Raw genomic sequence first — 12,652 nt, 5'->3', positions numbered from 1 at the left:
GTAGTATATTCAATAAAAACAGCTGCAATATTTTTCAGAATAATGTGGAAACGGTTGTGACTGACACAATCTGCATATCCTGAATTCCTATTTCAGAGTTGCAGCAAGTGAAGCAATTTTGCCAGGTCAGTGATTTTTCTGCAGCTCTACAGAGATACTCAGCTGTTCCTTTAACAAGCCCATGACTAATACTGGACAATTCTGCAGTCATTTTATGCCACAGAGTAAGGCACAACCCACTGGAGCCAAAACAGTGCAGAATCTTAGCTCTGAAGCAGCCAAGTCAGCTTGGAATTCACACTCCTCTAGCCTATACCATACATCCAGTGCATCTGGCAACTTACTCAGATACTAAATTGTCTGTTTCTTATCAAGCTATCTACATATATACAAAATAAATAAATAAATAAATAAAATAATAATTAAAAAAAAAGCTCCTGAAAGCTCAGAGTCATCCCTTCATTGTCCATGTGCATGTTCTGGAAAATCCAGTGTCCCCTGCCTGACAATCAAATTTTACTTAAAGCCTAACCCAGCTCAGTATAAAATGAAATACAAACTCACCTACTATACAAGAAATAATTACCTCTGCTAATAAGCAGCTAAGGACGTACATTGACTGGCCCCAAAGGTGAGGCAGCTTTCCCATGGGGACACGATCCACTGAGTGAGGATTTTCATACTCCTCGTCCACCTGACAACAAAAGCACAAACAAGAAAATTACCTTAAGGTTCTGAAGAACAATCATTAACACGGATTTGAAAATACAAAGTCTATCATCTACCCACTCTAATCTGGTATTATTATTATTACTGATATCTCTTGATTTTACTTTTGAGGCTGAATGCTCTCTAGGACAAGAACTATGCTTCCTTAATGGAAACCACCCGACCTTCAAAACTGGAGGTTGAATGGGGACTCTGCATGCAACTAGAGCTTTGTGTTAGCACCTCCCCTTTCTTCTTAGCATCCCTTCACTGCCTTCCCTCTGGCAGCTTGTAAGGAATTGTCTGCTTTCCAGCTCCTTGGACAATGATGCCTGAACTTCACCGATTACAATCTAGCTTCCTGAAAGTTAACCTGAAGGTGCTTTCCAAAAATGAAGGCTATTCCACATTTCTTGAGTTAGCAAGAATGTTCAATGGAAAAATTAAGGCTATTAATTTAGGAAAAACAAAACAAAACAAAAACAAACAAAAACAAAAAACAAACAAGACCCTACAACAACAACAACATGACTTGATTTTGCAGTATACAGATCTTTTGAGGATAGGGGATAAAACCTGCTGGATAACATCTTTATCCATCTTTAAGCCATTTTAAAATATATAAATAGCAGGCAAAAAACACCCCATTTATTTGTTGTGTTCATCAGATCATCATCACATCAAAATTCACAAGAAGACTGAACTCCTACACACTTGTTCCCACTAGGCAGATAACTCAGAGCTTCAGCCTCAGATGTCTGACCAAAACATCAGCCTTTGGCATGCCTTCCCTTCTCAGACCAAGCCAGAAGGCCCCACGCCCTTACTGCGTGAGGGCTGAGAAGTCTGGAGTGGGAGGAGAATTGGGCAGGGAGAGATACAAAAGCAAATACCATGGAAGAGCACATAATGTTGTCTGAATTTCTGTCACAATGGGAGAAACAGGTAAAACAGTGACAGCAAAAATGGGAAAAACAATAAACAAACTCACAACAAAAAAAAATCTAACAAACCCCAATTCATCTGAAACCTGTATTTATCTTAAATGCAACCTCTAGGAGAAAAAGAGCACAAACCATTGACAGAATAGGCAGGCAGGACAGTTTATGTTTATTTCTTCTTTGAGCTTCAGTTTGTAAATCAGCAGCAGCCCTTTTTAAATATGTCTTGTTATAAGAACTTTAAAATTTTATATCTACTCTAGAACTTCCCTAGGCACTCAAGATTCCCAGCTCCCAGATTTCATCATCTGGAAGCCTGAAGTTTACCATTTCTTGGCAGGAGCCATGAGAGGTCTAATGTTTTTTAATAACGTGTAGTGGCCTTTTTTTTTTTTTTTTTTTTTTTTTTTTTTGTATATTGCTAACTTTGGTTTACCAACTAGAGGAAAATTATAGAACTGACACTGATTTTGTTATCTATACTTCCCATACAGAAGTGGATGCTTCCGTTTCACAATACCTTTTCTGGAGGGACTGCGTACAGCTCAGGCATTAGAACTATTCCATTCTTTTCTCTAATAAGTATTCCTTCCAAAGCCTCTCTGTACTCTTCTACCTGGAAATATTTACAGAAGGGAGAATTGACAATACATTCAGCAAAACAGAAACAGTAAAAGTTAAAATTTCAGTAATTGTCTGTTGAAAATTAGTAACAAACAAACAACAAGGGTGGTAGTAAGGTGGATCACAACTTGCTGATGGAAGAAAAGGCTTCAAATTCTCAGATATTGTTCCAGCATCTCAATATTATCAGCCTCCAAAATATGAGCACACGTCTTTAACCAGTTACAAACCACTGAAGCGCTAAACATATTACTGTGGAGAAGTTACTGGAACAAATTTTGCATGAAATTTGATGATGATGACGCAGTGACATGGAATATGTCAGGACTGACAATATCCATGAGGAGTGTAAGGTGTATGAATTGTTAGCTTTCTACCAAGCACATTTGTCTATGATTTTCTGAATCCTGCTTTGCAAGATTGGGAATTCAGTTTCTCTTAAAATTTCACCCTGGGGAAAAATTAAAATAGATGTAAACTGATTAAAAATACCTAAGTTAACTGAATGGAAAATCCTCTTACTCTTGTGTTGCTAGACAACATGTTATGAACAGGAATACCAGGCTGATACAAAATGAAAAACATTCAGTATTCTTTTTGCCAGATTCCTTATTTTCTCCCCTTTCTTAACTATTGCACTCTGAGTTTTTACTTACAGGGAAGCTGTCTTCCAGCACTACCAGAACTTGCCTTTGAAGTCCTACTTCTGCTATACCTTTCTGAGGAAGTAGCTAGTCTACTACACAAGTTAAGGTACCCGCACGTTCTGTCAGAGCACTGAAAATACTAGTGTACCATATATTTATCCACTCTTTCTGAGTCCTCAGGCTGCTTATTTTCCTAACAAGTGCTGCCACTGCAACTACATGTGTGCCACAGTAACTATGGAAGACTAGACGCTCACCAGAGTGTCTCAAGTCAGTTTATGTTTATACTGTGGGAACTGGGGGCAATTGTCCATTCTGAGCTCACCCTAGCACAGATCATCTGCATACCATAAAGATAATCAGGTACAGACTGTCCTAGATCACCTAACTAAATTCTAAAGACTGCTTTCTGAAGAGAGCTTATTGCCAGAGTTTCAGTGAACTCTGATTTTTCTCCTCATGAAACAATGCCATTTCTGTCCCCACCAAACTACTTCTGCTTTGTACAACAAAGCAAATCATATTTCTCGTGCTAGTAAATATCTCACTCGATTTATTACATCTGGCACAGAAAAGTTTTTTGATCTGAAACTCCCAGCTTTGTTTCCGATGGCATTTTATTTTTAATGGATTATATTTAGCAAACTCCAGTCCCTCTGCATACTGGGCAATTTTAGATCACATGTGTTCGTTACTTCCTTCAAGCCACCAGTCTGCAGAACTCTTGGTGTGGACACACTTAGTCCTGGTTACTTGTTGCTCTTTAAGTTATCAGTAGCCTCCAGGAACAACTATAACCTTTGGAGGGCTACAGTCAATTTAGCTCCCATGACCACTGAATGCTTGACACAGCAAAGGCATGAAACAACTTAAGGAACCAGCAATTAACTTATGAAATCACTGAAAATGAAATGGCTCCTCATAAGGGTCTAATCCAACCCAAATCTCCCTGAATGTATGAAAGTGAATTCTTGTGAATCCCAGTAGTGTTTGATGCCAACAGAGCATCAATATTGCACGAGATTCAAATAGTAACACCTATCACACCACAGCCCCAGAGCAGCATGCAAGACCAAAGGCTCCATGTCCTCACCCAGCTACTGGTATCTGTAGTACCTGATTCATCTACTCAAATACTTAATTTGCCTACATCAATACTGCACACAGTGAAAGATCTGCCTTCTGCTAGGTTCTACCCCAGCAGGAACGGGTCATTGGGACTTTCATGGAGACGACTGATAAGCAAAATAAACATAGAGCAAAGCTACAAAATACTTCTTTGCATTTCCATTCAAAGGTGTTTCCTTTTTCCTCACCTGAATTTTGTCCTCATTAAATACTCCATCAATTAGGAAGTACGTCCAGAACACTGGCCACTCACATTCAATGTTCTCAAACAGCTTGAGCTCAGCAGGATCGTAGTGCAGCCTGCTCGGATCCTGGAAATTCAATCATGTTCATTTAGTCACAGTGCTAAATTAGTCACTCAAACTACATACATAATGGAAGCCTATTTTATACAAGTAATTAAAACCAAGAAACCAATAAAAACAAAGGAACCAGTTTCCATGCAGCCTCTTGATTTCTTTTTCACATTCAGTCCCAGGCTCATTTAATCTGTTTCCAGACAAATCAACCCTTCCCAGACTCAGAATCTAGGTGTCACCCAATAATTTGTCTCTGCCCTAGTTCAAAGACACCCTGGGGCACCTCAAACACACTGCTTTCCCCTTAGGCACCCCAAGCATGTCACTCCTTGTAGAATGATGCATTAACTTCTCTTAGTAATAAGTGGTTTTCAAACCATTAGTCTCCTTCAGACATGAGTCATTCCCAGGGCGGATGCCTGGATTGCTACCAAAGATGTCGCCACTAAGATGTCTTAACAATGATGCAGAACTTCACCCTTCATGTACATGAGACAAAAAAAACTGTCCATAAACAAGAGATAATGTTCTTCCTAATGTCTACTGAAAATACACATCAGAAATACCTCTCTGGGTGTCTTGTAGCCATCCCGGAGAAAACGACAGCAGCCATAGCGGCCCTATAAAAACAGACAAAATTACAGAAAACTTCTCATAACCATTCTTCCTCATAGACTGACATCTGTGTAAAAGCAGTGAGATTCCAGTGCCACTTAGGGATTTTCCTCCCTCTGTTCCATTCATAGCCCCACCAAGTCTGTCAATCTCTGTTTAAGGATTTTCAGTTAAGAAAGGAAGTTCTGCTTCTCCTTCCCTCTGAAAAATAAAAATAAATGAAACCCTTACCTGCAGTTTGGATATGATTTCACTCTTGGTTACATTAACAAGGTTGATATCCTCCACTGCAAAAGCCGGGTAAGAAATAATAGAGAGAAGGCCAGCATCTATCTCCTTTGACGTGGATGCCCTTGGCAACATGGAGTAAAGTATAGACTGAGCAAAACAGGAACAAAAAGAGGGATGTAAAATAATTTGTCTTGTTCAAAAGACTACATAAAATGCAAATGGAATATACTATTTGCAAACTGAGAAAGAATTCACTGCATAATTATTTTAGCTGAGTTAATAGGAGAACACGCTTTCATGTGATCTACTATAAACAGGGTGAACAGTGCAGTCTGAAGTCATCCTCATTAAGTTCAGTTAATCAACATTAAATTTAAGAACAAAAGGGAAGGGGAAAGGGACCTGGGTTTTCTCCTAGCAAAGGAAAGAGAAAACTAGTTTTTACCTGACAATGTTCTACTTCGTCAGGAAGAACATGAATCACTGATTTGTGCCCTCCGTGAGCTCCAAAAAGATCTAGTTCATCTATTGCTTCCAAAGCAGCCTTCAAAACAAACACACACACACACACACAAAGAAAAACAAACATTAAAGAACTTTTAAGTCAAGTATACACCCTAGCACCTGTCCTTTTCTTCAGAACGAAATTAGGTTAGACGGAAGTTTGCTCCACAGACACTTTTTCAACTTAAAGGGGAAGCACTGAAGTATTTTAGAAAAAATAAATATTTTTGCCTTTCCACTAGAAGGATACAGGACTGGTGAGCTGGTGACCCTTCTTAAGATTAAATTGCAATGCAAAGCAATGGGGAGCGCTGCTTCTGCTGAGATAACACCTAAAGAATATTTAGTAATAAATGCTTCTCCTGTTCCACAGCCCCAAATAACTCCTCCATTTAGCAGCCTTTCAATCCTCCTTGCTGCAGGGCTATTCACAGAAAGAGGCTTGCTCAGCATGCCCAGGGCCATCGGAGGCTGGTTCCCGGAGAAGAGAGCATTGCCATCTCCTTCTCTTACTGATACCAGCACCTCCTGAGGGAAAGAGAGATGAGATGTCTGCTCTCTGCACTCCTAATGGCCAACCAGACACATTGTGCCCTGTCTCTGCATATCTTGTACCTCTCAGCCATAATGTGTATGCCTAGGGAAGACATTAGCAGCCCCACTGAAGCTGCCTTATCACTATTTATCACTATTTGACTCAAATGCAGCCAACACCAGCAGCTTCTCCCTCTTGCAGCCAGCCACACGGGATCTTGGTTACTGATAAATCATGCTGAAATGCAACTGCAACTTTGATGTTAATAATACTCGGCCTGTCAGTCCCCCAGATGCCTTGTAAATAATTTCTTAAGACTGATACCCTGCTGTTTTCCAGAATTTACATCTTACTTAATCTTATCATGAAAACATCCCATATTATACTGAGGGTAGAAAATTAAGAAGGAGGAACAAAAAAAAAAAAAAAAAAAAAAAGGCCATTTCATGAGACTGTACCTCACTGAATCTATCAGATTCATGCCTCAGTGACTCCGCTAGACATTTTGCAGTCCTTGGAACAACTGCACTAAGGTCCTTCAATGCTAGCCATTATCACATGGATTTGGCACTGAATATTCAATTCACACCCAAACAAAAATTCTTATACAATCAGTTAACTGCTGCAGGGGCCAAGAAAGCTATGCAAAGGAAGCTATCGGGTTCACTAGAGCCATTTAGAGTAAAAGAACAGCCAAGAAGGAGGAGTCAGGAAGACATTCTCACTTTGGCCATCCCTACGGAGCTTGCGTTCAGTTCAGGGATGCCCTGGTTTGTCTTATCACCACGTTCCCAAATGCCGTAATCCTGCAAGAAAACATTTAAAAAAAAATTGGCATGGTTACACACAAAACTAGTTATTTCCCTCCCTTGGCTCCACATGCACAGCCCCACCACAAAACCAGACCCTTGTATGAAACTTATCTATTGGCCTTAAAAATAAAATAAAAAAAATTCCCCAAGTTTCTGAAGAGCTCCTCCTCATGTTTAAAGAGCAGTTCATAAAGACATATCCCAACAGGATAAGGTCTATAATCATGAACCACTTTCTGCACAGAACACACAAAGCCCTTTATCCTGCATGCTTCTCCCTGTACCTCTTCAACTCTTTACTTTCCAAAAAAAACGTTTGACAACAATTTGCTCTTTTTAGAAAAGCCCATAAGATGAGACATCAGGAGTTACTATTAATTATAAATAAAGCTCAAAATAATAATTTAAGAAAATCTATTATGATGATAGAACAAATATACCTCACCCAGGCAGCAGTAAATCCCTCTACAGCCCTCCCACCATCTCCAGAGGTGCTGCTCACAAGGTAAAGTACTGACAGATTCTGACATCCTCTCATGGAAAACGAAGCTCATGTTTTCATTCACCATCAATAAATAATTTTCCACCTATATCTGAGCAGTGTTGAGATGTTTAACACTTAAATAAATACTTACAGCAACTTTGTAGGCAGCTTCTATGTAAAAAACAAGATTCTGAATAAAAGCAACTTCATCAAGGGTAAAGATGATACGTAATCCTGATTAGAAGAGGGGAAGAAAATAATTACACATATTAAAATAGAAATATTTACTATTCAGTGAGTTTCAAGCTTTTGCCTCTTTGCTACCAAATACTACCCACAGAAACCAATGGAAAAACTCACACTGACAAGCAGCTGCTTGTTTATTTTTTTTTTATTTGCTGCTGATAAAATATTTCAAATGCCACCAATACACATCACTTGTTTCAAAGACCAGCCAGAAAACCACCCTCAGCAGGAGAGTGGCATTCATCCCCAGAGCAGAGATGCCTGGGCCAGCTCTGGCTCTCAAGAACCATGTGGCACAACTCCAGCAGCAGCCCCACCCCACCATCTGCTTCTTGCTCTGCCAGGAGATCACCAGGATAAGAGCCTTATCCTCTCAGGAAGAGCACAAAGTGAAACAGTGCCAGCAAGAAAGGAACACAGAAAGGACTAATGGCACCTGACTCAATGTGGTCACTCTCTGAAGAAACCTATTTGTCCATCAGCACAACCCACATAGTTTTCAAACACGGCTCTTCTCTGACATGACTCCGTGTAGCTCGTGTATTTGTATGCCAACAAACTTTAAGGGAATGGACACTGCCTTGGCAGTTACTGTGCTTATGTTCCAATTTCACATCTCTCTCTCTTTTCCACAGAAACATTTTCTGAGTAATAACTACGCAAAGATCTTTGAATTTAGTTACAACTCTTTTCCTTTTAAAAGAAAGCTAAAATACAAAGACTGCAACAACAGCCAAGGCTACCATAACTTCTGCTTACCTGATGCTGTCATCTGTGCCAAGAAGAGCAGGTAAAGCGAAGTTGCATCTACTTGCAGATGTCCCCACTGGTCATCTCCAACCACCGTGGCACAAGTAGCTGAGTTATACTTGGCGTGCAGGCAGTCTTTGGTACTCTGTGTGCATTTGAACTTCTCTACCTTATCTACCTGAAAAACACCAGAGATTTTGAATATGAACCACTTTGGAAGAAATTCTCCAAGTAACTTCAAAACAAGCACCTTGTCTTAGGAAAGATGAAACACAAGGTCCTAATTTTTGTTACTTCAGTTTGATAACAAAATGAGGTAACAGAGAGAGAGTGCTTTAACTTCAGACTCTAGCTAAATCCTTGTCTATTTGGGAAAAAAGTAGATTTAAACCACCTTGTTGAAGTTCAGATCTCTGTTACGGGTATGCATGTTTGGGAAAATCAGTTTGCAAACGCAAAACAGATTTGCTACAAGCCTGATCTCAAAAAGGTGCAAGTAGGACCAGTTTTGCTCAAAGAAACTACAGAACTTTAAAAAGACATCCCATATCACCTTGTACAAGTATAAAAACACAATCATTTTGCAGGAAAAAAACAAAACAAAAAAAAAAAACAAAAAACACAAGGAGTATCTGCTTCAAATGAAATGCTTTGTATTTTCAACACATACTAGTTCAACTCAGATCTACGCCAAAAAGTTTTCTCCCCTACTGGCAACAAACACAAGTGGAAGTCAATCAAACCATTCACTGCTACTTGCCTGCAGGTCCGTGGTACTACGCTACTGCCAGATGAACGCTTTCCATACAGTAATGGCTGGGAGAGCTAAGGCTCTTCATTCTGGGCACCCACGTTTTCCAGAATACTTTCCTTCTCTCCCTCCACCCACAGCCCTGCATCTCACCTTGCTGCTACCGGCAGTAGATGTTGCTGGGTTATAACACACCTGTCTCATCATGCACTGTAGGAGCCCCCGCATCAGCTTCACAACGTTCTGCAGGAACACAGCAAACCAGTGACACTTGTGCATCGCCAGCCTTATCAGATGTTACAAACATTCAAAAGTCACAAAGTTCACATTCCCTGCTAATGTCCTCCCAAAGACAGGAAACTGTATTTGACTCAAATGCTTTAAATGCCCTTTTAATTTTTTTTTATTTTTTTTAAATTGGTTGATCCCTATCTAGGAGAATAAATCTTTTCCCTCAGGTCCTCTCTAAATAGTGGAGCAACCCTCTGTGGTCTTTCTATCTGGCTCAGGAAGAGTAACATCACACATTGTAAGAACAGTAATAATGGTTTGTAGAGCACCAGATCCAGGGAACACGGGTAAATAACTGCAAGCCATTGACACAGTAACCAGTGGAGTCTCTTCATCTCTTTATACAGCACAGCAGCAAGCAGATGACTAATGTGAAGAAAGGGACTTTAGCGTGCACAAAGAGAAGCACAAGATTTAGTCTGAAATGAAGAAATCAAACCCTTTTTTTTTTTTTAATCCAGAAAATTATTAAGGCCTCAAAAGACGATAAGCAACTGAGCCAAGGTTGTTTTGTCACCACAGACCACCCTGGTTTGACAAGTACACATCTGCATAAAGTTTATGCCTTCAAAACTACAGCAGGATACTGACTCCCTTGCCTACCATTTAACCTGCCTCTACACTCTCTCTTTTGATACCCACTTTCCCATCTATGGACTAAATAAATTAATTGTGTGAGCTACCTCCCCTTTCAGTTCCCTCCCACTTTGGAGATCTTTACCTTTCTTTCTCACCAAACGTGTCTATACACCATGTATGCTTTTCATGAGACTACACACATGCGCATTTCAAAGACAGCTACTTTAAAGGGCATGTTCCTCCTTAAGGGAAAGGACTGTCCAGCAGATAAAATTATATCCCAGGATTCAAGCAACCTAAACTTGATTTTCGGCTCCACAATACACCTCATGAGGAATCTCAATGTTTAATCTGAGAGGCTTGTAAATCTGGGCATAACATTTCTCAGAAGCCACACAGTGAAAGTTTGACTCCTACCAGTTTCTGTTTTGTTTATATTTTAGTTCAGATGTTAGCCTCTCTGTTGCTCAGTTCTCCAAATCTTACTTCCTGGGAGGCAGCTAGAAATACAGGCCACCTTGTGGCACACAGACACTACTGACTGCCAAGGGAACAAAACACCTATTCCATGCTGGGAAAACTGTGCCAGATCCTACACAAGGCAGCAATGCAAGCACACCACTCACAACAACCACCCTATGAAAAACAAACAAACAAAAACAAACAAACAACAAAAAAAAAAAGCACAGCTGGTTTATGCCAAAAATGTTGACATACCTGCTCAAGTTCATAGGCTTTGGCCTTGTCCTCGTCCCGGTCTGCATTCTTTCGGTAAGCCATCCCGAGCCCCCACACCGCCAGGATGCTGTAGACGTTGTCCCGTACCCAAGCATCCTTATGGTCTGTACCAGCTGAAAGCAGCCCTGTTACTGGGTTCTAAGCAGAGTACAGAGAGCACAGAACAGACATTATTACCTGAAATCCCATCTATTCAGATGAACCAATTCTTTCCTTATTAAAAGAGAAAGAAACAGAAACAAAAGAGAGAGCCAAGGATGATTTCACACTGGTTGCACACTGCAGCTGTCAGTTTTACAACAAAAGAGAGGCTCAGTCCTTTCCCAAAGTTGCACAAGGGAAACGCAAAATTTCTTTCGATGCTTTGGGATATAACTTACAGCGCCTAGCTGTGCATCCTCATCCACCCGGGATGATTAGCTAAGTCACTAGGTGAAATCTGAAATACACTGAGGAAATATGAACTTAAATTTTGCATATTTGGAAGGAAAACAGGGTACTGAGTTAAGACTAGAAACCTAGATTAAGATCTGTTCTTGCCTGTGGCATGACCTCAGCCTGTGGCATGACCTCGAGGAAGTTAAAGAAATACTACTTCCCTTCCAGGAGGTGAAAGAAATATTTGTTTATTTAGCTGCGTGGTTTATGAAAGCTAGAGCATGAATGCATGCAAAGTCTTTTTATATCCTCCAATGTGTAGGACGGCAAATTGTGACGGTGCTTGACAGCAGCGCTGCCTGAAACCCAGCACGCCGACCAGGTAGTCTCTTGCGCTCCAAACACTCCATTAATGTTTTCATTTAATCACTGACTCCCGTCACTTCATTACCATTAATTTTTCAGGCTGTTTGTCAGCTGCGTGTTCAAACAGAGAGGCTGGGGAGGATGTAAGATCAATTGCTGCTGGTGAGATATCTGACCCCTGGCATATGGGACCCCTGGCATATGGAACATGGGCTTGGTGCCCGCCACCACCGCTCAGCATCTCGGGTGCCAGCTCCGCACGCCTGGCACGCTCCTGGGCGCAAGGTACAAGGTCAGTCAAGTAGCGAGCCCCTGCAGCATTTAAACCCTTGGCTTAGGGGCTGGAGGCGGATGGTCCCTGGGGTCCCTTCCAACCCAAGCCAGTTTCTAAACACCTCCTGCTCGTGGGCACGCAGGTGGCTCGCTCGGGCTCGCTGCTGAAGCCTGGAGACCCATCCCACAGCATCTCCCCAGCCCCTCCGGAGCTGCCTGCCTTGCTGCGACCCAGCAGCTCCCCCAAATCCTCACCGCCCCGTGCCACGCAGGGATGCAGCCCAAGGTCACCTCCGCCTCCCCTGCAGCGACCGCGGAGCCCCCCCAGCGCCTCCCCCCCGGGCTGGGCTCCATTCCCCCGGCCGCGGCTCTGCCCTCACCTGGTGGCAGAGGATGGTCCGCTGCACCAGCCGGGCGTAGCCGTCCAGCCGCACCCCCGAGTTGCTGCGGCTCCTCATGGCCGCCCTCAGCCCTCCTCAGCTCAGCCCCCGGCCGCACTCGGCAGCAGGAGATGGCGGCGGCCGCGGGCGGAGCCCGGAGCCGCCTCCCCTCAGCGCCCGGGGCGGGAGCAGCGCCGAGGCCGAGAGGGGCGGCACGGCTCGGCTCTATACCTGACCGTGGAAATAAATAAGTCCTGATCGGGGAGCTGCCGGCTGGCTTGTGGCTCTCTGGCAGCGTTTGGGGACGATCTGCACAGCAGGAACGGGGGCAGGGCTCTCCTCACAAGCTCGTTACCTCCCGCAGTCGCAGCC

The 12,652-nt window shown here is 42.3% G+C and overlaps 1 protein-coding gene across 2 annotated transcripts in view; it reads right to left on the bottom strand.

Annotated features, from left to right (window-relative positions):
- The window catches only part of PHKA2 (phosphorylase kinase regulatory subunit alpha 2), a 38,901-nt gene extending 26,509 nt beyond the window's left edge, over window positions 1-12,392 (bottom strand). For both annotated transcript variants that reach the window (XM_032203364.1, XM_032203374.1), the window contains exons 1-12: window positions 12,281-12,392; window positions 10,863-11,021; window positions 9,471-9,518; window positions 8,534-8,702; window positions 7,680-7,762; window positions 6,958-7,038; window positions 5,639-5,737; window positions 5,194-5,340; window positions 4,914-4,967; window positions 4,237-4,359; window positions 2,170-2,265; window positions 587-694 (exon numbers count right to left, since the gene is read on the bottom strand). In XM_032203364.1, the coding sequence (XP_032059255.1) occupies window positions 587-694; window positions 2,170-2,265; window positions 4,237-4,359; window positions 4,914-4,967; window positions 5,194-5,340; window positions 5,639-5,737; window positions 6,958-7,038; window positions 7,680-7,762; window positions 8,534-8,702; window positions 9,471-9,518; window positions 10,863-11,021; window positions 12,281-12,358 (1,245 nt within the window). In that variant the 5' untranslated portion in view covers window positions 12,359-12,392. The remainder of the gene's footprint in view (window positions 1-586; window positions 695-2,169; window positions 2,266-4,236; window positions 4,360-4,913; window positions 4,968-5,193; window positions 5,341-5,638; window positions 5,738-6,957; window positions 7,039-7,679; window positions 7,763-8,533; window positions 8,703-9,470; window positions 9,519-10,862; window positions 11,022-12,280) is intronic.
- Window positions 12,393-12,652: the final 260 nt, after the last annotated feature.

This window comes from Aythya fuligula, chromosome 1 (assembly GCF_009819795.1).
Source record: "Aythya fuligula isolate bAytFul2 chromosome 1, bAytFul2.pri, whole genome shotgun sequence".
Classification (NCBI taxonomy): Eukaryota; Metazoa; Chordata; class Aves; order Anseriformes; family Anatidae; genus Aythya; species Aythya fuligula.
Note: the sequence above shows the minus strand (reverse complement) of the source record. Positions and strands in the feature narration are given on the sequence as shown.